General features: G+C 39.2%; 2 protein-coding genes across 4 annotated transcripts in view; both read left to right on the top strand.

Annotated features, from left to right (window-relative positions):
- CLTRN (collectrin, amino acid transport regulator) overlaps positions 1 to 1,960 on the top strand; it is a 36,447-nt gene extending 34,487 nt beyond the window's left edge. The window contains exon 6 of the mRNA XM_055338555.1: positions 1,154 to 1,960. Within this exon, the coding sequence (XP_055194530.1) occupies positions 1,154 to 1,310 (157 nt within the window). The 3' untranslated portion in view covers positions 1,311 to 1,960. The remainder of the gene's footprint in view (positions 1 to 1,153) is intronic.
- Positions 1,961 to 26,131: 24,171 nt separating this feature from the next.
- The window catches only part of ACE2 (angiotensin converting enzyme 2), a 40,801-nt gene continuing 39,378 nt past the window's right edge, over positions 26,132 to 27,554 (top strand). For 2 of the 3 annotated variants that reach the window (XM_055339091.1, XM_055339090.1), the window contains exons 1-2: positions 26,132 to 26,359; positions 27,022 to 27,307. In XM_055339091.1, the coding sequence (XP_055195066.1) occupies positions 27,125 to 27,307 (183 nt within the window). In that variant the 5' untranslated portion in view covers positions 26,132 to 26,359; positions 27,022 to 27,124. The remainder of the gene's footprint in view (positions 26,360 to 27,021; positions 27,308 to 27,554) is intronic. The other variant, XM_055339092.1, reaches the window with a different exon arrangement.

Here is a 27,554-nt window from a genome sequence, read left to right as displayed (position 1 = left end):
TACTGGGACAAAGCAATCTCTGACAAGTCTGGGAGCCCAAAATCATGCTTCCATGATGCCCCCAAATTAATCTCTTGTTATCAAGCATAATTGGCTCAGTGTCTTGGTCTTTCACAAAAGACAGGAAGACCCTTTGAATTCAAGGTTACGGTGTTCCACACTCCAAGGAAATGTTAAGGGTAAGGCTAGCAGAATCTATAAAGGGTCTGAGAATGAGAAACTCAAAGATTTATACTATCACATAGAGGTTTTTTTTTGGTGGAGGGAATGGCCCAGAATTTTAGCTGTGAGTTGTAATGTAATTAGTAAAATGCATTCTGAGTTCCAAAAACCCAACTTAAATGAAAGCAACTATTTTACAGTGAGTGGAACTAAGCAGTGATATCTGCAGTTTTTACTTTTTAAAATATTTTTAAAATATTTTATTTATTCATGGGAGACATAGAGTCAGAGACATAGGCAGAGGGAGAAGCAGTCTCCCCACAGGGAGCCCAACGTGGGACTCCATCCCAGGACCCCAGGATCATGACCCAAGCCTAAGGCAGATGCTCAACCACTGAGCCACCCAGGCATCCCAATATCTGCAGTTTTTAATGGTTACTTCTTTTCTACAAAGGAATATAAGTTTGCTTTTTGATATCTCATTTAAATTTTATTTTCACTCAACATTTGCAAACTACTTGTCAAATACTGTGAGAGGAATTTAGTACTTTTTTTAAAATTCAATTTTTGTTAAGTTGTTCTTCTAGAGCTAAATTTTTTAACTTGCTAACTTACCATACATTTCCTTCACATTCCTTCATGCAATTTGTATGTGAATGTATATGTGTATATATGTATATATACACATTCATTCATATAAATGTATATATTCACTCATATATGTATTCATATATATTTATTTTAGTATTCCAAATAAAACCCCTTGTTCTGACCAGTATGTATATATGTCATCCATGCAGACTTCTTATCTTGGTAGCAACTTTCCACCTCATTAGCTCTTTATGATCGTTGCAATTTATTTGAAAATATGTAATGTCATCAGTTACTTCATCATTTTAAGTTTCCTCTTCTTTCTCCTGCTCTCCATGTTTGTACAGAAGACCAGGCTTTCTTTTCCTAGATCCCAATCATTCTTTTTATGTGCATTTAGGAAGAGCAAAGAACCATCTGAAGCAGATGACACTGAAGATAAGTGTGAAAACACGATCACAATTGAGAATGGCATCCCCTGCGATCCTCTGGACACGAAGGGAGGGCACATTAATGACGCCTTCATGACAGAGGATGAGCGGCTCACCCCTCTCTGAAGGGCTGCTGTTTAACTTCCCCAAGAAACCCAACACTTATTTCTGTGCAACTGCTGAGCATTATAAATTATCAAGGGCAGATCATCTATTTTGTTTCACCTCTTCTTTTGTAAGAAATTTTGCATATGCATGAAGGTAAAAGGCAATCAGTTATACCCATGAAGACCATCGGAATCATAAACTGTTGACTACTCAAAATACTCTAAAATATTTCTCTGACAACACAGTGTATAAGTGTAGTCAGTCATGTGGTGTCTTTAGTTGTTGGTTTAAAAGTGCATTAGTGTTAAGCATTTCTAGAAATAGGATCAGGCTACTACATATATATATATTTTTCACACTTTGAAAACCTAAGGAGAAATATTTTTCCAGTGGAGAATACCCATAATATGGTGTAGAAGTCTTTGAAAATGGATCCACTTAGAATACTTTTTATATCATTATGTGACTGACTAAGCAAGAATGAAAAATGATTGTAAATGAGATGGATGAAAATGGGAGTGTCGATACACAAGGTGGAATTTGATCCTGTTGTCATACCAATACTTATTCTCTACCATTCTCTAATAAGGCAGCCCTATTGGTTGACTATTTCTGTAATTTGTAAAAGTACAATCTATGTGAATTTAATAAAGTGCTAATCGTCTCTTTTTAATTGTGTGTTTGAGATTTATTTTCATACTGTGGCGATCAGTAAGCCTAATTTTTATTAGTTATGTGTAATCTGTTCTACAGCCCTAGAAATGAATTATTTTTGTTGTGTGCATCCTTGCTTGAAGACATCTTATAGTTTGTAGACTTCATTTTACTTTAATAGGCCATGACTATTCTAAATTCTAATAAATTATTACACATTTATGACTAGAAAGAAAATTCACTGCTCATTCTCCTACTGTTATCATCCATAGTTGATGTTACATCAACAGTTTCTAACTCCCTTTCCTGCCCCAGTGTTGCTCCCCAGATACAGACTCCAAGATGGGTAGTTGCAGGCAGGTTTATTGGGGAGTGCTCTCAAGAGATACACCTGTTAAGAAGTGAGGAGGGCAAGTGTGGCAAATAGACTGTAAGATGTCTGCAATCTCCTGATGTTCATGCCTTCATGTAACTCCTCTCCTTGAGTGAGGGTGGGACCTGTGACTTGCTTCTGCATGGAATACAGCAAAGATGAGGAGATGTTACTCCCGCAATTAATTTATATTATGTCTGAGTCTGTCTTGCTAGCAGATTTGTTCTAGAGACTCTCCTTGCTGGCTTGATTAAGTAAGTGGCCATGTTGGGAAGGCCTACATGAGAGAAAATGTGAGTGGCCTCTAGGAATTGTTGCCAGCCTTTCAGCACTGAAGACAGCCTCTGACCAACAACTAGCCAAAAGCTGAGGTCCTCAGTCCTTCAACCACAAGGAAATGAACTCTGTCAACAACAAGAGTGAGCTCAGAAGTGGATTTTTCCCCAGTCAGACTGTCTCCAGATGAGAATACAGTCCAGTCAACATTTTGATTGCAGCCTGAGCAGAGGACCCACTTAAGATGTGCCCAGACTCCTGACCCATGGACACTGTGAGATGATAAATGTGGGTTTTTTTTCAAACCATTGAATTTGCAGTAATGTGTTATACAGCAATAGGAAAATAATAGGGTAGGATTAGGCAGAGGGAGTAGTGACCAGCAACATCATTACAACAGAGGCTTCAGACAATCCTTCAAGGACCTTAGGAGCTGAGTTTGTCCCTGATTGAGATAAGGTGGCTGGGCCTTTGTATCTCCACATTAGCCAGTCATGGCATGGGTGCTCTCTGGGAGGGGATCTGCTCTTGGGAAAGGCAGTTCCCTGTGGCTGGAGCAGTTCCCATGGAAGGAAGTCAGCTGTGAGTCTTCAAAAGCCAATGTTTCAGAAGCTGGGGATGAGTACCTGGGCCTTGAAGAGGGGGTCTGGTGGACCCCCAGAATATCCACCATACCCTCACCAGTCCATTAGCTGTAAGGTAGCTTGAGTGAATATCCTACATGTAAACTTGATCATATTGGTTCCTAACATAAATGCTTTTAAATGGCTTTTTAGTATCTTTAGGATAAAGCCAGACTCTTAAAACATAGGCCAGGACCTGCTGCAGTTTGACTTCTACCTTCCTCTTCAATCTCATCTCTCACCCTCCTCCTCTTTATGTCTCTCTAACTCTCTTTTTCATCTAATCATAACAGATCTCTCACTTCCAGGCCTTTGAACGAGCTCTTCTCTCTACATTGTTCCCTGTCTCTCAGCCACTCTTCAGCTCGTCCTTAGCCTTTCTCTCACTTAAACATCTTGCCCCTCCTGGGGGGTCTGGATCTCCCAGCCACGTGTTCCTAGACTGCCCAGATAATTATACTCCTCTCGTTGTACTATAGTTATGTTATATTTAAATGTGTTTTTATGGAGGAAGGAGACCATATAGGCAAGAGTACCCTAAGGGCCCACACAACTCCTAATTCACTGTCTCCACAAACATTCTCATAGCCTACTTCACTTTCCCTTCACCTTTAGCCAGATAGAATTAACTACTACTTTGTAATCTCACCATAGCTATGTATCTTTTTAGTGACAATCATTATAATATTTTACTTTATTTGTTTCCATACATCTGTATCTTCACACTAAATATAATATTCCTAGAGGCAGTGTTCAAATCATTTAGCATAGTACCATGTCTTCCTTTTTCCTTCCTTTCTCCTTTCCTTCTTTCTGTCCTTTATTCTATAGTGATGAGCAAAATCAAACACAATTCCCACCCTTACAGAGCTGAAAGTCTATATAATCAGAGCTCAATTAATGTGTGCTGATAAATAAGTGAGATGGTAGTTGTTACAAGTTCATAGACTTATACTTTCTGGGAGCAAAGCCTGCCCCTCTCCCCATACGTGGAGGAGTTTGAAATTATGGGTGTGAGATTTTTTATTTGGACACCATTTTGACTTGGGAACCATATGCTCTTTCATAGTAGTAAGACTTCCTCATTTTTAGGAGAGAAAGGAAATTTGCTCTCTCAGTTGACAATATATGATTTGCTAAAGAACCATTTTCTATCTTACATTTTCTTGAGTTGTATACTCCAGAATAGGGTAGATTTTCATATAGAATTGGTGAAACATTATCAGAATTCAGTGTGTAGTAGCAAGCATAATTCAAGACACGCATTCTCAAGATGGTAGAAGTTGTTCTTAGTGGGGAGAAAAAAAGTTTAGATGTGACAGTGGTTTATACTCCTCCAAAGGACAATAAAGAGATAAAAAGTATATGGTATTAACACTTTCTGGATGAGCTATTAGGAAAAGATGTCTAAAAAGTCTCAATAATGGGGAAACAACAGTTTGAGGAACACTGATCCCAGATAGGCTTCTTATTTCGGAGGCATGAGATGAACCAGTTTGATCACTAGATCATTTTCTTTACTTCTGTTTGTCCTGATGCTGAGGGGATTGATTCCACTTGCAAAGGTCTGCTCCATTAGATATCCTTATTGGGGAAGTTTTCTATGCTAACAGAAATGTGCTATAAACCTGACAGTTGATGTATCAACAGCAAAATGCAGTTTATGCCTTCTGCCTACTGCCTTTGACAAACACTCAGGGTAATTAGAGAGCAGTCAGTCATCAACCACACCTTTCGTTTTTAATTTAATGATCCTGTAATGTGTCACAAGGGAGCACATTGTGAGGTGATATGTACTGGAAATAAAATGGTGTAAAGCTAGTGGAAATACAGCTGTCAGTCCACTCTCCAAGCCTTTAACAAAATCTGTGATGAAACTGGAAAGACAGAGCATCTGAAAAAGCAAGTCACTTAAGAAAAAATTAGGTGAGATGGTGATATCTGGATTTATTTCATAGAGGAAATGTAAATGCAGGTAACTTTTGTGTGTGTGTGTGTGTTTTTTTTTTTGGTGTAGTTTCACCTTCCATGTTTTCCACAAAGACTAGCCAATACAAACATCACTACATTATTTTTTTAAAGATTTATTTATTTATTTGAGAGAGAGAGTGAGTGTGTGAGTCAGGGGAGAAGCAGAGGGAAAGGGACAAGCAGACTCCTCGCTGATCATGGAGCCCAACTCGGGGCTCAATCTCATGACCATGAGATCATGACCTGAGCTGAAACCAAGAGTTGGACACAACTGACTGAGCTACCCAGGTGCCCCCAAATATTTCTATATTAAAGAATATAGGGGTGCCTGGATGGCTCAGCCAGTTGAGTGGCCAACTCTTGGTTTTAGCTCAGGTCATGATCTTGGGGACATGGGATTGAGGCCCACCTCGGGCGTTGGGCTCTTATTAGCATTGAGTCTGCTTGGGATTTTCTCTCTCCCTCTCCCTCTGCCCCACCCTTGCTCACACTCTCTGTCTCTCTAAAGTAAATAAATCTTTTTTTTTAAAAGAATGCAATGAGTTCCCACATTTGATCCATAATCAGATTCCAGATATCCTGGATAAGGAACAAAAAATGGGAGGGAGGGATCCCTGGGTGGTTCAGCGATTTGGCGCCTGCCTTCGGCCCAGGGCATGATCCTGGGATCTCAGGATCCAGTCCCACATCGGGCTCCCTGCATGGAGCTTGCTTCTCCCTCTGCCTGTGTCTCTGCCTCTCTGTTTCTCTGTGTCTCTCATGAATAAATAAATAAAATCTTAAAAAAAAAGAATGGGAGGGAACACAGGTTAAGAACCAAAAAGATTAAAAAATATCTCAGAGTCCAAATTACCAGTCCTTATTTCAAATTCATGGGGGCTCCTTTAATGTAATATTTTATTTCCCATTTTACATCTTGTTTTCTTCATTAAAAAATAATGCATGTCTAGATAACTTGATTATATAAGCAAATGCAAGGAAGATTTCCCCTCTTTACTATCTTTTCTTTGTTCCTTCCTTTCTGCCTCAAGAACTTATTGAATGTTCACTCTATGTAAGATATCATGGTAGATTCAGGAAATGCAAACAGGAAGAATATTTTAGAAGGGACCATTGATTATTTATGACAAGATTAAGTTTTTTACTAAGAATACCATTCTATTTTAGGGAATTTGGGGTTGAATGAATGAATGAATGGCTTCTGGTTATATATTGATTTATTTTGCTCTTCATTTTGATAGCATTGTTTGAAAAAGAATTTTATATTAGTTATGGGTACAGAATAAGAACCAACTTATAAAGCACAGCATTAGCCTCTTTATTGTAGCATAGTAGGGGCACTAGCAAGGTGCAAATGGTTGGTGCCAGTGTACTGGGTAGTAGGGGAGAATTTTGCCAGTAATGAAGTGATATCTGTGTCTCTAAATGTAATTTTTCAAGAGTTACTCTTTGTTGTCACTTATATTTTTTGGAAATTAGTGATTATATGATAATAATATAGGTGTGGGGTATTGGATGAAGGGAGACATTTAATCAGACTCAGAGAGAATGATCCTAGTTTTTTTCCAAGTGTCTGATATCTTTTGACCCAATCTGAAAGTAGGTTGGTTCTCAGAACAACAGGGCTAGGTCATATATAAGACCATTGGAAAGGGTAGAACATGAGCTCCGGGGCATAGCATAGAACAAAAGTGAACACTAGCCACCATGGACAGGCAAGCTAGAAGTGCCACTGTCAAGTGCCTTGGTACAGTGAACAAGTGGTCCTTATTTGAAGAATTTAGCAAAAGTCCAAATAAGAATAATATCTTAATCACTCCCTGGACTCCATTTGTCATCTTAAACCATCAATTCATAGCCCACCATATTAGTGAAGAATGAATTTTTGTGGCAACATTCAGTTTGTATCAAGGTTGCATTTGAAAACTTGTAAAGTTGAATCAGATAAAATTCATGCTATGCAATCATTTTTGATCTATAGAAATGTCAATTGCCTGTGGTTCAAGCTATTAGTTTGCTAGTCAATTTCTTGGAATTTAGGAAAGATGTTCCCCACGTAAATACATCATACATGGTAAGACAGCCTTCAGGCCACCTCACAGCATATTAACTCATGATATAGCTTAAGTATTGTACATTTATGATATAAAATATTAAAAGACAAATTGTTATAGTGCCAGCAATTTAATGAAAAGAGAATATGATTTAACAAGAACTAGCTTTGACTGTATTTTATTGTCAGTGCTTGAGGAAAAGCAGATTTTAATGGAAGAATTAGAAAGTATATGGAACTAGTACAAGGAATTCATTTATAGTCTGAGACTTTTGAGGGACACTGATCCTGGCTCATTAAAGATTAGGTCTATCATTCACCATCTTGGATTCACCACCATCCTCTTGCTTCCCAACTCTTTGCATTCTGGCATCCATTCTCATGGAGGAAACTGCTTCCTCAAAATCACTAATGAATTTCTGGTTGTTAAGGTCATGGAGTCCTGGTCCTCACCCTCCTGAATATCTTGGAGTTATTTTACAGTCATTTTACACTAGGGCTCCCTTCCCTCCTCTTTGACACACTCTTTGTTCTTGACTTTTCTGTGATTTGGTCTTATCCTTTTACTCCTCCTCCTCTCTCTATGCCTATCCTGAAAGAAGCCAGAGAGTTGAGAGGGCGAAATAAGTAGGTAAAAAAAAAATTGAATGCTTTTGTGTAGTGTAGTCGAGCTCTTCGTAGTAAAAGAAAAAAGAGAGTTAAATCCTGTGCACAATGAAAGTGATGGAGAACATTCTTGGGGTTAATGGTGCTCTCTGCTGACCACCAGTAGATTGGTTTGCTATCTAGAAAAGCCTTGGAGTAAGAGAAAAAAGATGTGCAAGTAGTCATTGTATTTTAATGGCTAGTTGCTTCACATAGTGGTGGAGAGCACCAGGGCTCGAGGAATACATAATCACAGTCCCTTATCTGCAATTCCCAACCCCAAAACCCTCTGAAAACCATTTAGCTGCAACACCTGACCTGAACAAATACAATGCTCTTCGTGATCTGTATTTATTGTATTTAATAATATTGAATGCAGAAATATTCAAGTGTTTGGTGATGGGATGCTGCCCCAGATCCCAATGGAAGTAGATTAATACTGGCATATATACAGCATTACCTGTATGGCTTGGGTTCTAATCCTAACACCACCATTAACTAATTGTGTGATCCTGTGTGTGCTGGGATTTGTAAGAGTGGAGAGAAGGCAATCCCATGAAATAAGTTGTCTTCATTTAGTGTAAATAGACTAGTTTTAAAAAGGAACTAATACTTGCCCTATCTGCCCAAAAGATTGAGAGAACAGAATGAAATAAATAATAAAAAACAGAAAAATTAATAAAGACAATGTGCTGTGTAAGTGAAAATTTTAATTTATTAAAGATGATATTGAGACTACTCAACTTGAGGCCATGAAGAGGAATAAGAGGGTTTAAGGGAAGTATTTTACTATATGAATATATACATATATTTATAATAGCTGAATCTCAGAAATAAATAAAGGACATGTGGAAAGACACAACCTCACATAGATCTGGTGGGGAGTCAACTGGTAGGAATATAGATCAAGTATCTATTTGAATTTTCAACACAAAGAAATTTTTTAAAAACCTGGAAAGCTTCTAGTGTACAGTTGACTCTTGAACAACTTGTCTTTGAACTGCATGGGTCCATTTATATGTAGATTTTTTACAGTATGGTACTATAAATGTATTTTTTATTTCTTATGATTTTCTTAATAATATTTTATTTTTTTCTAGCTCAGTTTATTGTAAGGACACAGTATATAATACACATAACATACAAATTATATATTAATTGACTATCTTATTGGAAAGGCTTCCAGTCAACATTAGGCTATTAGTAGTTATGTTTTTGGGGAGTTGAAAGCTATAACTGTATTTTCTACTGCCCAGGGGGTTGGTGCTTCTAACCTCCACATTGTTCAAGGCTCGACTGTAATTGTAAAGAAAAAATTTCCAAGTATACATTACTTCTAGCCCCAATAATACCTCGATTTCCCCCCCCAGAGGATATGATCCTGTACAATCTCTGAAGAAAGAAGAGAGATAGAAACTTGTGTAACTCAGATAATTATCCCAGTATTGACTTTAACTCAATTAGGTAACAATCTTGTTTTTAAATGATTATTTTCTTTTTTTAAAATCTTTTATTCTATGACTATCATTGAACTAATTTACATTTATCAAATCAATTGTCCTCCCAATCAATTCAGTTAAAAAATTCTGTCTCACTGGATGGATAAGCTGTTTTGTTGAATTAACTATTCAATGTGATAGAACTTTGTGCCTCTGGTCAAATTCTAAAGATACTTAGACTCTTTTACATTGAGGATTGGTGCCTGTGATGTGTCTGCCAGGTCTGTGGATATGAGTCACTCATCCAATTTTTTCATTGCTTGGGGCTATTATAAGCAAAGACTCAAAGGTCCCTGGGAGAACAGGGCCACAGGCCAGCAGTGGAACAATTCATTGATATGATAAGCTTTTGGGGTTTTATTTAGCACAATTCCAGGTAATCTAACATGCTCTTTGAAGAACTAAAGAGAATTTAAATCAATGAACGTAAGAACTAAAATCTACTTGCTCAAAAGTGACAGAGGTTTGCCAATGCTAGTATCCGCCATCATTCATTCCAAGACTGATCGAAGTTCATGTTAGATTCCTATCATATAGTATTTGCTTCCTAGATTATCATCTGATTAGCTATAAAGGGGAATACCAAGGTTCATTTCAGTTACAAGAATTGCAGAAAGCCTCAGGTTACAGTTTCAAATGTAGTGCTTTGACACAGCACATTCCGGTAGATTGGCAAATAAAATGCCCATTTACAAAACCTCCCCAAGGATAATACTGGAGTCCTTTGGGGGAATCAAGGGTGTTGTGGGGGCTAGAAAACAGGGTTTCAAGGTTCTTTCTTTGTGTTGAGAATCCAAATGATGCTTTACATATGTATGCATTCCCTTTCACCTCCTCCCTGCCAGATCTATATTTCTTTCCAGATAGGTTGTCTTACTTCTAAGATTTGGTCATTGTGTAAATGAATATTTATTCATGTAGCAAAATATTTTCTCTAAGTAGATCTTCCTTTTCTTTGTGCACACCAGTTAAGTTTTTTTTCAATATAACTTTTTAAAAAAGATTATATTTATTCATGAGAGAGAGAGAGAGAGAGAGAGGCAGAGACATAGGTAGAGGGAGAAACAGGCTCCATGCAGGGAGCCCGATGTGGGAAATGATCCCAGGACTCTGGGATCACGCCCTGAGCCAAAGGCAGACGCTCAACTGCTGACCCACCCAGGCATCCCTCAATATCACTTTTTATAAAGAATATAAAAGTTTTATTCACAGGATTCATTTTATTAACTAATTTTTAGTGCTTTTCATTATTTACCCAATAGCAAATATTACTAATCCTACTTAACAAAAGAAGAAATGGAGGCTAAGTGAATTTAAATATATTGCCCAAAGTCATATAACATTTTAAAGTGTTCATATGTTATTAGAGGATTTATAGCAACTGATTCTTTTAGTTTCCATATTTTGATTATATTGTTCTTTTCATTTAAAATATACTTTGTCAAAAAAATATACTTTGTCATCAACTCCTCTTCTGGGAATAATTTGGATGTACCAAGGTATGTGCTCATTGGAGGACAAGAATTGGAATTAGGGAGCCTGAAACCCTGTTATTGAGTAACATGCAGGGTAGTTGCCAGGATTATTCTTGGTCCAAGCTGAATATTGTACCATGGGCAGTGGCATAGAGAGAAATCAGAACCTTACACAGATTGGATGCTGAAATTTCACAATGGAAATTTTAAAGATGAGGATTATATTTCTGCTTCAGCATTTATAAAGCACTTTGGATAATTATTGGCCATTCCTATGCTATACTTGGATTTAGGTCATTTGCCATTTATGCTTTGCTTGTAGGTAATGCAGGGCATGTTTTAGAGGGTCTGGTAAAACTACAACCAGAAATACAACTTTCCTTATTCTGTATTGAGTCAGATTTAAATGGAGGATGAAACCCCTGACATATCCTGTTAAAACAAAAAATCAGACCCTGTCATTCCTTTACTCAAACCTCTCCATGCGTACGCATCTCTTTCAAGGTAGACCCCAAAGTCTCTAAATGACAATAGGGCCCTACATAATCTGCCCTGAGCCCCTGCAAACTCCCTGTTCTTTATTATAACAATTGTCTTACATGAAGGAAGCTGGAGGAATAGCACAATGTGTACCCATATATCCACCACTTAGATCTAACCATTCAAAACTGAAATTATAAAGGGCCAGGAGAGATAGGGTCCTGAGAGGGTTGGAAGTGAAAGAAGAGAACCCATTGGATCAGGCTGTTAGAGATGTAATGGAGGACAGACTAGAATGCCTATTAAACCCAGGTCCTTAAACAGTGAGTGGGAGTTGGGGTTGGTGGAGGTGGGGGCAGAAGAGGCCTCAATTGGGCTGTGATTGGGACTCATTCCCAGAACAGCATTTGGTTTTATTTGTTTTCCAGCTTTATGGAGATATAATTGATATATAACTTTGTGTAAGTTTAAAGTGTACAATGTAATAATTTGGTATATGTATACATTGCAAAATGATTACCATGCTAAGGTTAGTTAACACATCCATCACTTCACATAGTATTTTTCTTTTTGTGGTAAGAATTGATAAAATCTACTTTCCTAGCAACTTTCAAATATACAATGCAGTATTGTTAACTATATGCTGTACATTACATTACATTCCCAGAACTTATACCACATCTTTTTTTTTAATCCATTCATTCTGTGACAAACACGTAGGTTGTTTCTATATCCTGGCTATTATGAATAATACTGCAATTAACATGAGAGTGCTGATACCTCTTTGAGATCCTGTTTTCATTTTCTTTGGATATGTACCCAGAAATGGGATTGCTGGATCATATGGTGGTTATATTTTTAACTTTTTTTGAGGAAACTCCATACTGATTTCCATGGTGGCTGCACAATTTACATTCCCACCAACAGTGAACAGCGGTTCTCCTTTCTCTACATCCTCACCAACATGTGTTATCTCTTGGTTTTGTTTTGTTTTGTTTTTTGTTTTTTAAATCACAGCCATTCTAACAGGTGTGAAGTGATATCTTATTGTGGTTTTGCTTTGCATTTCCCTGATGAGGAATGATGTTGAGCACTTTGTACCTATTGTTACCTATTGGCTATTTGTATATCTTCTTTGGAAAAATGTCCTTAAAAAGGTACTGGCATGTTTCCATTTTCACTTGTTTCAAGTTATTTTTTGATTTCTTCTTTTACTTATTGGTTCTTCAGCAGTGTATTGTTTAATTTCTACTTATTCGTGAATTTTCCAGCTTTCCTCCTGGTATTGATTTCTAGTTTCATACCATTGAAAAGTGGTTGGAAAAGATACTTGGTATAATTTCAGTCTTCTAAAATTTGCAAAGCCTTATTTTGTGACCTATCATATAATCTATCCTGGAAAATGTTCCATGTGTGTTTGAGAAGAATGTATATTCTGCTTCTGTTGGATGGAATGTTCTATATATGTCTATTAGGTCCATTTGATCCAAAGTATGGTTCAAGTCCAATGTTTCCTTGTTGATTTTCTATCTGGATGATCTATCCATTGTCGAAATTTGGGGGGGGGATATTAATATCCCTTACTTTATTTTATTGTTTATTTTATTGTTGCCTGTTTCTCCCTTCAGATCTGCTTAATGTATTTTAGGTGCTTCAATGTTGGCAGCATAGGTATTTACAATGGTCATATCTTTTTGATGAATTTATCTCTTCACCATTATATAATGACCTTCTTTGTCTCTTATTACCACTTTTGATTTAAAGTCTATTGTGTCTCATGTAAGTATAGCTACCCTACTCTCTTAGTTTACACATACATGAACTATCTTTTCCATCCCTTCCCTTTGAACCTATGTGTGTCTTAAAGCTGAAGTGAGGGGATCCCTGGATGGCTCAGCAGTTTAGCCTTCGGCCCAGGGTGTGATCCTGGAGTCCCGGAATTGAGTCCCACATTGGGCTCCCTGCATGGGGCCTGCTTCTCCCTCTGCCTGTGTCTCTGTCTCTCTCTCTCTCTCTCTCTCTCTCTCTCTCTCTCTCTCTCTGTGTCTCTCATGAATAAATAAATAAAATCTTAAAAAAAAAGCTGAAGTGAGTCTCTTGTAGGCAGCAGACAGTTGGGTCTTGGTTTTTAGTCACTGTACATCTTTTCATTGAAGAATTCAATCTATTTACATTTACAGTAGTTATCAATAGGTAAGGACTTCCTAATGCCACCTTGTTAGTTGTTTTCTGGTTATTTTATAGTTCCCCTTTTCCTTTCTCTCTCTCTCTTGCTGCCTTCCTTTACGAATTGATAATTTTTCACAGTGGTATGCTTTCATTTCCTTCTCTTTATCTTTTGTGAATCTACTGTAGGTATTTGCTTTGTAGTCACAATGAGGATTACATAAAACATAAAACATAGGCTGATAGGGATTCCTGGGTGGCTCAGTGGTTGAGCATCTGCCTTTGGCTCAGGTCATGATCCCAGGGTTCTGGGATTGAGTCCTACATTGGGCTTCCTGTAGGGAACCTGCTTCTCCCTCTGCCTGTGTCTCTCTGTCTCTCATGAATAAATAAATAAGATCTTTAAAAAATGCTGATAATAACTTCAATTGCATACAAAATCTCTATCCTTTTACTCTCCCCCTTTTATGTTTTTGATGTTTGAATTTACATCCTGTTATATTATGTATCCATTAGCAAATTATTGCATCTATATCTATTTTAATTTTTTAAAGATTTTATTTATTTATTTGAGATAGAGAGAGCACAACAGGGGGAGGGGCAGAGAGAGAAGCAGGCTCTCTGTTGAGGAGGGAGCCTGATCAGGCCCTGGGCTCCATCCCAGGACTCTGGGATCTTGAACTGAGCCAAAGACTGGTGCTTAATTGACTGCCCCCCCATAGCTATTTTTAATATTTTTGTCCTTGAACCTTTATACTAGAGTTAAGTGGTTAACACCCCGCCATATTACAGTATTAGAGTATTCTGCATCTGATTATGTCCTTGCTTTTATCAGTATGCTGTTTATTTTCATATGTTTTCATGTGACCAATCATAGTCCTTAAGTTTTGGCTTGAAGAACTCCTCTCAACATTTCCTATAAGGCAGGTCTAATGACGATGAGCTCCCTCAGCTTTTATTTCTTAGGGAAAGTCTGTATCTCACCTTCATTTCTGAAGGACAGCTTTGCTGAGTAAACCATTATTCTTTCAGCACTTCGAATACATCATCTTATTCCCTCCTGACTTGCAAGTTTTCTGCTGATAAATACACTTATCGGGATTCCCTTGTATGAAAGGGTTTTTTTTTTCTCTTGCTATTTAAAAAATTCCCCTTTGTCTTTGATTTTAGACAGTTTTATTGTAATGTGTCTTGGAGAGCATCATTTTAGACTGAAATGTTGAGTGACCTATTAGCTTCAGGAACTTGGATAAATCTCTCTCAGCCATTATTTCTTTAAATAAGCTTTCTACCTCTTTGTCTCTCTCTTCTCCTTCTGGGGCTCTAGTGATACATACATTGTTTCTCTTACTGGTGTTCCACAAGTCCTGTAGGCTTTCTTTTTTTTTTTTTTAAGATTTTATTTATTTATTTGTTTATTCGAGAGAGACAGACAGACAGACAGGCAGGCAGAGGGAGAAACAGGCTCCATGCAGGGAGCCCGACGTGGGATTCGATCTGGGTCTACAGGATCAGGCCCTGGGCTGAAGGCGGTGCTAAACCGCTGAGCCACCCAGGCTGCCCTGTAGGCTTTCTTTATTCCTTTCCATTATTATTTTTTTCTTTTTCCCAGGGCAGCATTTGACTGGAGCTCTGGTCATCCATGTCCTCCCTCTCAGTCAAAGCCATGTTTAAGCCCTCAGCCGATGAAACTCTCCAGAGATAAGCATTACACACATCGTTCAGTAGTCTGTGTCAGTGTTTACAACTGCTAAGCGAGTCTCCCTTAGGACTAAACATGAGCTTTTGATGTGTTATTTCACCCATTTCATCCTGTTCTTTTCTTGGTAGAGAGGGAGTTGTCTAGATAATATGTCCTTAAGTATTGACGTCAGCAAATTTCAAGGCAGAAGTGCTACATCCTTTCATCTATTTTTAAAAATTATGATTATTTTCTCCTTCAACAGTCTTACTAGTTCCTTTGAACCTTTGCCAAATCCCACAGAAAGAGTCCTGTCCCTGTCCTCTTACTGGGTGACATAGAGCTAATTACTAATCTTGCTGAGGATTCGAAAAGTATCAACTTGCACAAGGGTAGTTGTGAACTCTCAGCAAGCTGATGTACATTGGTGCCCTTTACACACAGTAAATACTTCGAGTGTCAGTTCTCTTCCCTGTGATGTTCAAAACAGAGCTAATTATTTGGACTGATATTTTATATTTTATTTTTTCTTGCTTTCTCCTATTTGCTATTGAGACCAGTGCATATACACACAGACACTATATATATATATATATATATACATATACATACACATACACATACACTATATATATACTATAGTATACATATATAATATATATTATATATATTGTTTATATTATATTATATAATATATATAATATAATATATATTATATATATAAACAAGCCATGTTTAAGATAACTTTGTGTTTGCACACCTTGGCAGCTTTGCTACTTACTATTCTGCTTGGTCTTGATTGAGATTCGGGGAGGTGCAATCACGCATGCACGTTCGTTCTTGAGAGCATTGTGCTCATAGCATTATCTAGATTGGAGTCCCTTAACCTCAGCACTTGATGTTTGAGGCCAAACAATTCTTGTTTGCAGGGAGCTATCCTGGGCATTGTACAATGTTTAGCAGCATCCCTGACCTCTACCCACCCTCTCTCGGTTATGACAACCAAAAATATCTTCAGACATTGCCAATTGCCTCCTGGGAGGCAAAATTACCCTGGTTGAGAACCACTGCTTTTTATCACCGGCAAAGATTGGCTTTGAAGAGAACAAAATTATTGCCATGTCATCTGAAGTTGTCATCTTTGAATCTACGATCTCTAGTTATCATTCCTTGTTCCTGAATATACTCACCCTACTGAGAAAAACCAGCTTTTTATCAAGATAGGCAGAGCACCTATGGTCTCCTCTCAGTGAAAATCATGAAGATAAGGAGAGAAACTTTGTAACTGAGGCAAGTTTCATGTCATCCTGAGGCCAGTTTTTTTGTTTGTTTGTTTTGTTTTAAAGATTTTATTTATTTATTCATGAGAGAGAGAGAGAGAGAGAGAGAGAGAGAGAGAGAGAGAGAGGCAGAGACACAGGCAGAGGGAGAAGCAGGTTCCATGCAGGGAGCCTGACGCGGGACTTGATCCTGGGTCCCCAGGATCAGGCCCTGGGCCGAAGGCGTTGCTAAACCGCTGAGCCACCCGGGCTGCCCCTGAGGCCGTTTTTTGAGCTGTCCAGTCACACCTTTTATGCTTCTCCATACCTTGACCCTCCCTCTTTTCCATGTCTGTCGAAAAAGCCCTTTCGACCCCAAGGAGTCTGACCTTAAAACCAGACTGCTAAGGCTCAAATTCCAGTTTCATTGCTTTTGAGCTTTGTGATCTTAATTTTGTGCCTCAGTTTCCTCGTCTAGGAAATGAGGATGGTGCATTTGCTTACCTCTTGGGCTGTTGTGAGGATTAAATGAGGGAGCACATGTAAAGCACTTGATTCTGGGTGGCACACAATAAGCGCTCAGCAAAGGTTAGATATCATTATTGTTACTATTATTAGTAGTATTAGTCTCTATGATTCAGTCTCATCTCCTTCAAAAAGCCTACCTGATGATTCCTTGGGGCTGCTCTCACCTCCTATTTCTCTGAAATCATGAAAAGTTGTATAATCTTATAAATCAGAGTTTATTCATATCATCTTTTATCTGAGTAAAATTTCCCAGCAACACAGAATGATTTTCATTCTCTCCTCTCACTTATTGAGCAGATAGTTGTTACCACTGTTGGGGGGGGCTATATTCCTGGAGAAACTGGGGTAGTGGTTTGGATAGATATCTTTCCTCTACTATCAGGATTTTTTCCTCCTGTTGTCCACTCTTATTTGGTTATATCATATATAGTCAGGGGGTAGGGGCAGCAGCATGATATTGATACTAAGATGGAAACTCTGTCCAGACCAAGGCATCATTCAGGAAGATTTTGCAAGTTCTGTCTTTTGTGCCTGAAATTCATAAGAATCCAAACTCACTGTTGGAATGAAATCTCTATGGAAAAATGCCCCCACAAATAGCCCCTTCTGCAGTGGGTGAAACAAGCACTATGTATATTACCCATATGAAAGACATTCCCCCCTACTCCCTCAAGGCAGAGCCAACTTTAGTTGGATGTCTACCATTCTCCAACATGAATCAGATGCAAATCTTAATTAGTCTAAGCCAATTATTCTAGGCCCCTAGGGATGGAGTCAGTAACTACCCCTCCTAATGGCCCAGACCAGAGGAATCCCTTAGAAGATAAGGAGAGAAGGGAACATTGTCTCCAAAATGAGCCTGATAGAGTTCAAGAAGATAAAAAACTATGGGACATTTCTAGTTGGATTAGAAAACTTGGCTTTAATATTCAATCTGGAGACTGAGGTAGAGCCCAAAGAGGATCAAAGTTTACTCTATTTAGAGCCAATTAGGAAGTATTAAGCAAAGTGTAAAAGTCTTCAGTCACTCTCAGACTCTAGCTGAGAGGCAGGAGCTGACTCCAAAAGGAATCTTCTATGCTTTGAATGCCCATCAGTGTTTCAGCCTTGACCTGGCTGGGCTTTGACTATCTCTCTTGTCAGCTGCCTTCTCTGAACCTGTACCTTGCTTCAACTCATCACCCTGTGCTCCTGAGATGTGTCTACTTTTCTAAACCAGTGAAGAAATGTAATGCTCTGACCAAGTTCCTGAAACTTCCTTTCTTAAAAAAATCAAATTCAATTAATTAATATATAGTGTATTATTAGTTTCAGAAGAGTTTAGTGATTCTGATTCATCAGTTGTATACATCACCCAGTGGTCATTCCATCAAGTGCCCTTCTTTTTTTTTAAGATTTTTATTTATTCATTCATGAGAGACACACACACACAGAGAGAGAGAGAGAGAGAGAGAGAGAGAGAGAGAATGGCAGAGACACAGGCAGAGGGAGAAGCAGGCTCCATACAGAGAGCCCAACGCGGGACCCGATCCTGGGTCTCCAGGATCACACCCTGGGCTGAAGGCAGCACTAAACTGCTGAACCACCCGGGCTGCCCAATCAAGTGCCCTTCTTAATGCCCATCACCCAGTTACCCCATCACCCCAGCCACCTCCCCTCCAGCAAGCAACCCTCAGTTTCTTCCTTAGAGTTAAGAGTCTCTTATGGTTTGTCTCCTTCTCTGATTTCATCTTATTTCTTCTCCTGTGATCCTGTTTTGTTTCTTAAATTCCATATGTGAGTGAAATCATATGATAATTGTCTTTCTCTGATTGACTTATTTCACTTAGCATAATAGCCTCTAGTTCCATCCATGTCACTGTAAATGGTAAGATTTCATTTATTGATGGCCGAGTAATATTCTATTGTGTGTGTGTGTATACATCTTCATATCTTCTTTATCCATTCATCTATCGATGGACATCTGAGGTCTTTCCATATTTTGGTTATTGTGGTGGACATTGCTGCTATAAACATTGGGGTGCATATGCCACCTCAGGTCATTATGTTTATATCCTTTGGGTAAATACCTAGTAGTGCAATTGGTGAGTTGTAGTGTAGCTCTATTTTTAACTTTTTGAGGAAACTCCGTACTATTTTCCAGGGTAGCTGTACCAGCTTGCAGTCCCACCAGCATTGTAAGAGAGGTCCCCTTTCTTTGCATCCTCACCAACATCTGTTGTTTCCTGACTTATTAATTGTAGCCATTCTGACTGATATGAAGTGGTATCGCATTGTGACTTTGATTTGTATTTCCCTGATAGTGAGAAAAACATGCACCCAAGAATACTTTACCCAGCAAGGCTGTCATTCAGAGTAGAAGGAGCGTTAAAGAGGGGCATCGGGTGGCTCAGTGGCTGAGCATCTGCCTTTGGCTCAGGTTGTGATCCCGGGGGTCCTAGGACTGAGTCCCGCATCAGGCTTCCCATGGAGAGCCTGCTTCTCCCTCTGCCTATGTCTCTGCCTCTCTGTGTGTGTGTCTCTCATGAATGAATAAATAAAAATCTTTTTTTAAAAAAAGCGATAAAGAGCTTCCAGGACAAACAGAAACTAAAAGAACTTGTGATCACTAAACCAGCCCTACAAGAAATACTAAAGAGGATCCTTTGAGTGAAGAGAGAGCCCAAAAGTAACAAGGATCAGAAAGGAACAGAGACAATATGCAGAAACAGTGACTTTACAGGTAATACAATGGCACTAAATTCATATCTCTCAATAATTACTCTGAATGTAAATAGACTAAATGCTCCAATCAAAAGACACAGGGTATCAGATTGGATTTAAAAAACAAGACCCATCAATATGCTGCCTGTAAGAGACTCATTTTAGACCCAACACCTCCAGATTGAAAGTGAGGGGTTGGAGAACCATTTATCATGCTAATGGGCATCAAAAGAAAGCTGGGGTAGCAATCCTGATACCAGACAAATTAGATTTTAAATCAAAGACTAGAACCCCCTTTTTATCATTTCTCTGTTTAGTCCACAGATGGCTCCTTTGCGGGGGGATTGTTTCAAGTAACTTTTTTCCTTATTTATCCATCCTATTTTCCTCCTCAGGTCTGAGCTAAGTAATGCTTTCCAGCACACTGGGATTCTGAAGTAAGGTCTTTTCCTCTTGGTCTTAACTGAAAAGATATATTTGACCAACCATCTCTAGATGATAACTCTCAAATTCGTATTCATCCCCAGCCACTCTTCAAACTGCAGATTTGTATATCTAACCACCTTTTCTTTCTTTCTTTTTTTTAAGATTTATTTATTTATTTATTCATGAGAGACACAGAGGGAGAGGCAGAGACACAGGCAGAGGAAGAAGCAGGCCCGATGTGGGACTCAATCCCAGGTCTTCAGGATCACACTCTGGGCCAAAGGCGGCTCTAAACCGCTGAGCCACCTGGGGTGCCCATCTAACTGCCTTTTCAACATCTTCACTTGAATTTCTGTGAGGTATCACAAACTCTACTGGACTCCTAGTCTTCCTTCCAAACTGTTTTACCTGCAACCTTCCCCATGCAAATGGAGGTCAACCTTGTTCTCCTAGTCGTTCAGTCCTAAAAACCCTGGAGTGATCCTTGACTGTCTTTCTTTCAGAGCCTATTCCTGATTCATTAGCAAATCCTGTTGGCTTTACTTTCAAAACGTGTTAAAAAATCTAGCTACCTTCTCACGAACCCTGCTGCTACCACCGAGGCACTATGGTGCAATGACCTCCGCACTGGTCTCTGTCTGTGGTCTTGTCCCCATGGATCCCCTTCTCCACACAGCAGCCAGTGATTCTTTTCAAATGCAAGTGAGATCATGTTACTTCTCTGTTCAAACTCTACCATGGGTTCTCATTTCACTCAGGATAAAGTCTCAAGTTTTGCTTCTAAGGCCCTAGAAGTGAATGTGCTCTAGTGTTGCCTGCTATTTTTTAGTCTGGGTGTAGAAATAAATTTGGGTTACATGGCAAGCACCGTGCAATGATAAATTCAGACCAGTGGTGATTAGTACAACCCTCCTGGAATCCACAGCTCATCCTCACAAATTTAAACTCTGTTGAAAATATTTGTCAATTTTGTTAATGGAGATTATCTTTCCTCTTTCTGTAGGGAAAAGGGACTGCTAGGCAGCTAGAAATGTAAACAGGAAAGAGCTTTAGCTTTTCCTTTGGGCAATAAAGTCAACTTGTTATTTATTTTCCATAAAGTACTTATAAATCCACTTTGATAAGTATGTAGTCAAAACCAATTGAGCTAAATGCAAACAATTTTTGGCTATGTGGAGTTTTAAATTTCTCTGTGCTTTATGTTTGAGATGCCCTTTGTTATTTCTTTTGGAAGCATTATCTATCAATCATAAGACAAGAAATTGCAAGAAACATCCTTTATTCTCTGAAGTTAACCAAAGTTATCTTCTCAGCTTGGGGAACTAGAAGATGTTTTCGCCATAGCTATTTGGCAACCTCACCACTGATGACTCAGTTGGAAGGATATGGAAAGTAGAGCAGTAAGGGAAATATGGATCTCAAAGTCTATGCACTTTGCTCCAGCAGAGTGCAGACACACCCTCAGCTCTGAGCCTATGAAGAAGGGATTTTCTGACTGAACTCCATGGTTATCTGGTTTCCGTTTAGGTTTTAGCAGACGGCAGTTCCAACGGGGAGGAGATTTGTTGTGGGCAGGGTTACTAGATGTAGATTCTTCAAGAAGTGACAGCTGATTCAGAACCTGCAGAGACAGCAGAGTTAAGAGCAATAAAGCTCTCCGGGGCCATTAATGTAAAGCCCTAAAGACATTATCACATTATAGCCTAGTCAGTAAACACTATGCAAGATGATGACACTGAGTCCTCTGGGGAAAAAAAAAAAGACACGTAAAAAATTGCTCAGGCAACATCCTAATTAGGATGAAATATATTTTAGAAAAAATTTCTGTCTTCAATGGTTTAAAGATGCACACACAACCTATAATCAAAGTAGTACATTTTCATTTTGCTTATGTGGGCCTGCTCATTCTCAAAATATGACAGTTTTCCTACAGCCAAAAATTGTACTATGGACAGTTCTCTCATTTCCCCTACTTCTCGAAGGGACTGAATTATTACACAGCTCCTCTCATTTTGAGTGGCTTTTACTACTAGGTTCCCAGCATTCTTCTCTGTGTTTTCACATATTAATTCATATAATATTCATGATATGCTATGAGATGGGTATAATATTATCATCAGCTTTGAAACAAGGAAACTAGGTGCCAAGGTGCTATTTACCTGCTTAAAGTCACACAGCTAGCAAGTGGCATAAGTCCATTATGCTACCTGGCTTCTAAACGGCAGGCTCACAATGGGGGAGAGATGTCCATCCTGTCCTCCTCTGTGTCTGAACTGTGCTTCAAATCACACTGTTTTAGACCTTCTACTCTCTTGTTTATTTTCCTCTAGATACTCTCCTGTGTCTCTCTAAACTTGTGCTCCTCTGACATGAACTTGATGCTCTAAATTATTTTGCATCTGATACTTCTGTTAATAAAGTTGAAGATAGTCGTAGGTGAATTTTTCTTTTGTTGGGCAGCCAGATTGGCTTTTTTTTTTTAAAAAAGATTTTATTTTTCATGAGAGACACACAGAGAGAGGCAGAGACACAGGCAGAGGGAGAAGCAGACTCCCCACAGTGAGCCCCATGTGGGAGTCGATCTCAGTACCCTGGGATCATGCCCTGAGCCAAAGGCAGACGCTCAACCCCTGAGCCACCCAGGTATCCCAACCAGATTGGGTTTACAGCTTGTATTAAGTTTTTATTCACCCAGCTCATCTGGACTGCTGTGGTAACAACCTGACTGATCTCCCTGCTTCCACCCTCACCCCCTTGGTATCTGCTCTCTAATCTGTAGTGAGAGTGAATCACTTCTCTACTGGAAGCCCTCCAATAACTTCCTACATTACTCACAGGAAAAGCCAGAGTTCTCCAATCATCTGTACAGCCCTTCTGATGTGGCCCCTACCTTTCTCTCCATCTTTACCTCCTGCCACTTTCCTTAGGCACGAGGCTCCAGACACAAGGGCCTCTGATATTCTTGAGACCTGACTGCACCCTTTGCACTTGCTACTCTCTGCCTGGAACAGTCTTCCCCAGATACCCACATGACTTTCATCCCTTCCTTCAGATCTTTGCTCAGAGGTCATCCTCTCATCCCCACCTCATCACTCACCACCCTCCTTTCCTGCTTATTGCAAAGTCATAGCATTGATCATCAGCTGTTTCTTCCCTCTACCCTGCCTTATATCAGATGATATCCACAGGAACTCTTTGTGTCTTATTAATGTATATCCAATAACTGGGATGGCACCTGGCATATAGCGGGTAGCTAATAAATAATTGTTGAATCAATATTCTTGTTTTGGGGGCACCTGGGTGGCTTAGTGGTTGAGCATCTGCCTTTGGCTCAGGTTGTGATCCCGGGGTCCTGGGATCAAGTCCCACATCAGGCTCCTCAAGGGGAGTCTACTTCTCACTCTGCCTATGTCTCTGCCTCTCTCTCTGTATCTCTCATGAATAAATAAATAAGATCTTTTTTAAAAAAAGATTCTTGTTTTGGACATGAACTATTGTTAATCAGAGGACTGCTTCACCCTGTACTCTGTGGTTGTTTTGGGGACATTCAAATCTAGTTGTATAGGGATCCCTGGGTGGCTCAGTGGTTTAGCGCCTGCCTTCAGCCCAGTGCGTGATCCTGGAGTCCTGGGATGGAGTCCCACATCGGGCTCCCTGCATGGAGCCTGCTTCTCTCACTGCCTGTGTCTCTGCCCCCCCTCTCATAAATAAATAAAATCTTTTAAAAAAATCTAGTTGTATAACTTTACATTTTGTTAAATACCTCACCAAAGTGGAAGATACACTGTATCTTTGTAATTTTTTTTCTATTGTATTCTTTCATCAGCAAGGAAATGAGATGGGTCACCTGGGTGGCTCAGTAAGATAAGCATCTTCTTTTGGCTCAGGTCATGATCCTGTATTGAGCCCCAAGTCTGGCTCCCTGCTCAATGGGGAGTCTGCTTCTCCTTCTGCCCCTCACCACTGCTTGTGTTCCCTTTCTCTTTCTCTGTTTCTCAAATAAATAAATAAAATCTTTAAAAGAAAAAAAGAGAAAGGAAATGAGGCAGTTAGCATGTGACTTGTTCCTAATGAATCCCTGGATATGTATTTAGGACCAGAGATCTATATATTTCCCAAATGCAAACCACATCCTAAAAATTATATTTTATAGTTTCATCAGGTGTCAAGATCAAAGTCTTCCTCTAACACTTATGAAATTCACCCTCCAACCCTTTTGAAAAGTAGAACAGGTTTCCTGCATCTCTAGTTTTCTATTTTTTTCTGCTTCTTTGTTATTTCTCAAAGACAGTGCGTTCCTTTGAGCCAGTTGTTTTTCTGGATCCCATCTCCTGGGTCTTGAGTGGAGTCCTCCCATTCTCAACATGGGCTTGGACAGAACACTTCTGGGTACCTGTCAGGACAGCAGCATCTTCTCAGTGGAGAGTGAACAAACTTGCTTGCAGTTTGCTATGACAAGCTAGTTCTACGGAATCATTGTGACAGTTCTTCTATTTCCGACTCTTCAAAGTTTCTTGGCTTCCAGAATTTTCCTGCCTCACTGTTATCTCAGGCTCCTTGTCCATCTATTTTTAGCTCTCAGATTTCATATCCTGCTTTCTCCATTTCAATTTGATCACGTTAATCTTATTTTCTGCCTCATGAATTGAAATTGGACTACTTCCATTTTTTTTTCTAAACCCAAGAGCTTCATTCAGGAAGTGACGTGAGTAGGGTTTTGTTTCAGCTTTTATTAAAAGTAATATTCCAACTCTTTGTTCAAAGCCTCACATGCTGCTCCCCTTTCTCTTGACTGATTTTTCTCCTAATACCTGTGAGAAGTAAGTGGATCCCAGCTTCCTCAAATGTGGGAAGTGCTGTACTATACTGAAACTCTGAAAATTCAGATCCCCCCATGCCCACCCCCGCCAACTTTCTTTTAACATTCTTTGTCATAATTGCTTAAATTTGTCAATTACTTTGTTAGAAAGATTGCATATTTTGATTCATATTAAGGATAGTGAGAGCCCCTCTTTTTAATATGGCAAAAACAAATCTGTCATCTTTACTGAAGGCACACATCCCTCTACTGCTCTTTATCTACACCTCTATTGTTGCTCTTAAGACTACTGACGATAATGGAAAGGTCTGTACCCTAGAATCAAAAGGCATACCTGGCTCTGCAACTTACTAGCTTAATGAGGTTTGGCAATTTATTTAAGTTCTCTGAGCCTCAGTTTCTTTTTTTTAATTTTATTTATTTATGATAGTCACACGCAGAGAGAGAAAGAGAGAGAGAGAGAGAGAGAGAGAGAGAGAGAGAGAGGCAGAGACACAGGCAGAGGGAGAAGCAGGCTCCATGCACCGGGAGCCCGACGTGGGATTCGATCCCGGGTCTGCAGGATCGCGCCCTGGGCCAAAGGCAGGCGCCAAACAGCTGCACCACCCAGGGATCCCTGAGCCTCAGTTTCTTAATCTATATAGTATCGATAATAAAGATTTACCTCTAGGGGTGCCTCGGTGGCACAGCCGGTTAAGTGTCTGACTCTTAGTTTTGGCGCAGGTCATGATCTCAGAGTCATGGGATTGAGACCTGCATTGGGGTCCACAATCAGCACAGAGTCTGCATGAGCTTCTCTCTCCCCACCCCTCACCCTGTTCCTCCCATTTGTGCACCCGCTCTCGCTCTCTCTCTCTCCAATAAATAAATAAATATTACTTGATGGGATGAGCACTGGGTGTTATACTATATGTTGGCAAATTGAACTCCAATAAAAAATATATAAAAATAAATAAATAAATCTTTAAAAAATTTACTTAAATGAGATATTATAATGCAAAGCACTTTGAGCAATTACTTAGAATTATTTTTTCCTGTTCTATAGTAACACTAATATAACAACCATGCAATAGGGAAAGTCATGAAAACTTTTTTGAAAGGCTTGGTTACTGCACCTGGACCTGGAAGACTTGTTTTTCTGGGTGAAGAAATATTTTCCCTGTGTGAAGATTTCATAATCACCATCAAGCTGGCCCATGAGCCCTGCCATTTAAAGTGGCTCCTCTCTTTTATCTCTGATATACCTGCACCCCGGGAATGAGGACACTAATCCAGCTCTTGAGACTCTACAGGATACCCACTGAAGTCTCTCTGAATTCTGCATTGCTATGATTCCATGCTTTTGGATGACCAGAGCGTGACATGGACATTCTTTGAATTTCATACCATGCAGAGTCATTTTTATTCCCCTGGGACCTCGACTGAGTTTAGAACAGGTAAGTAAAAGGGACGGAGGCACACAGGGAAGTCAGCCATAGAACCAGGGTTCAGCATGGCATCTGAGAAGTAGAAAGTAAGCCATTTTAAGTTTACCCAAGCCAGATCACGTGAGTTAACCTGTGGAGTGGAGGGTAGTCTTATACTTTTAAAAACTGGCCATGGAAATTAAAATTTATCAGAAAAAAATGAATTCCATAAAGACAAGGACAAAGTAGTTTAAGAAGGGAAAATGTTACCCAAGTAGAGACTTTCTGTGAATTTGAGCTTAAAATAAAAAGAAAGGAGGGATAACTGACTTTTAATGGAATTGTCTGTAAAACATATAAGTACCAACAATACCCCCATGATCCCTAAATCTAGGCTTCTTCAATCCCTGTAAAATTATAACACCTTCAGTGTATCTTTAACAGCTTTTTAGGAACATATTAACCAAATGTGCAAGTTCGGATCTGGCTATAAAATGCTAGGAGAGCTATGATTCTCTAGGATTAATGAATAACATTTGTTTATTTGATTTACTTTAAAAATCATTCTAAAAATCTGTTTATATATCTGTCCTCTCCAGGATGAACTTTATATTGGTTCAGCAGATTGTTTACTGTTTCTTCTTCTTCTACTACTACTTCTTCTTCTTTTTTTTTTCATCTTTCCTGCTCAGTGCCCAACCCAAGTTCAAAGGCTGATGAGACAGAAAAACTCATGAAGAGGTTTTACTCTAGGGAAAGTTGTTCAGTGGATGGGATCTTGGTGCATAGGGAAAGATGTCAGGCTCTTCCTGGCTCCTTCTCAGCCTTGCTGCTCTAACTGCTGCTCAATCCACTGAGGATCTGGTCAACACATTTTTGGAGAAGTTTAACTATGAAGCTGAAGAGCTGTCTTATCAAAGTTCACTTGCTTCTTGGAATTATAACACCAATATTACCGACGAGAATCTCCAAAAGATGGTGAGTTTTCATGGCTACATAAGGATATTTGTTGCTTCTTAAAGATTAGATTACTATCCATACAACTGAAAAGGGAAATCAAAGAAATGCTCTGAGTTGTGAGGTTGGATGTTTGCCTTAGTATTTCTGATTTTGGAGTCCCAGACGACTAAACTTAATTGACCTTGGGGCTCATTTGGAAACTGTTACAAAATAATTTACTGGTCTCGGTCCAGATTCTTAGAAACCATTGAACATGCTTTGTAAA

This window comes from Nyctereutes procyonoides, unplaced genomic scaffold, assembly GCF_905146905.1.
Source record: "Nyctereutes procyonoides isolate TBG_1078 unplaced genomic scaffold, NYPRO_anot_genome, whole genome shotgun sequence".
Taxonomy (NCBI): domain Eukaryota; kingdom Metazoa; phylum Chordata; class Mammalia; order Carnivora; family Canidae; genus Nyctereutes; species Nyctereutes procyonoides.
The sequence above is the reverse complement of the archived record's forward strand: the minus strand, read 5'-3'. Positions and strand labels throughout refer to the sequence as shown.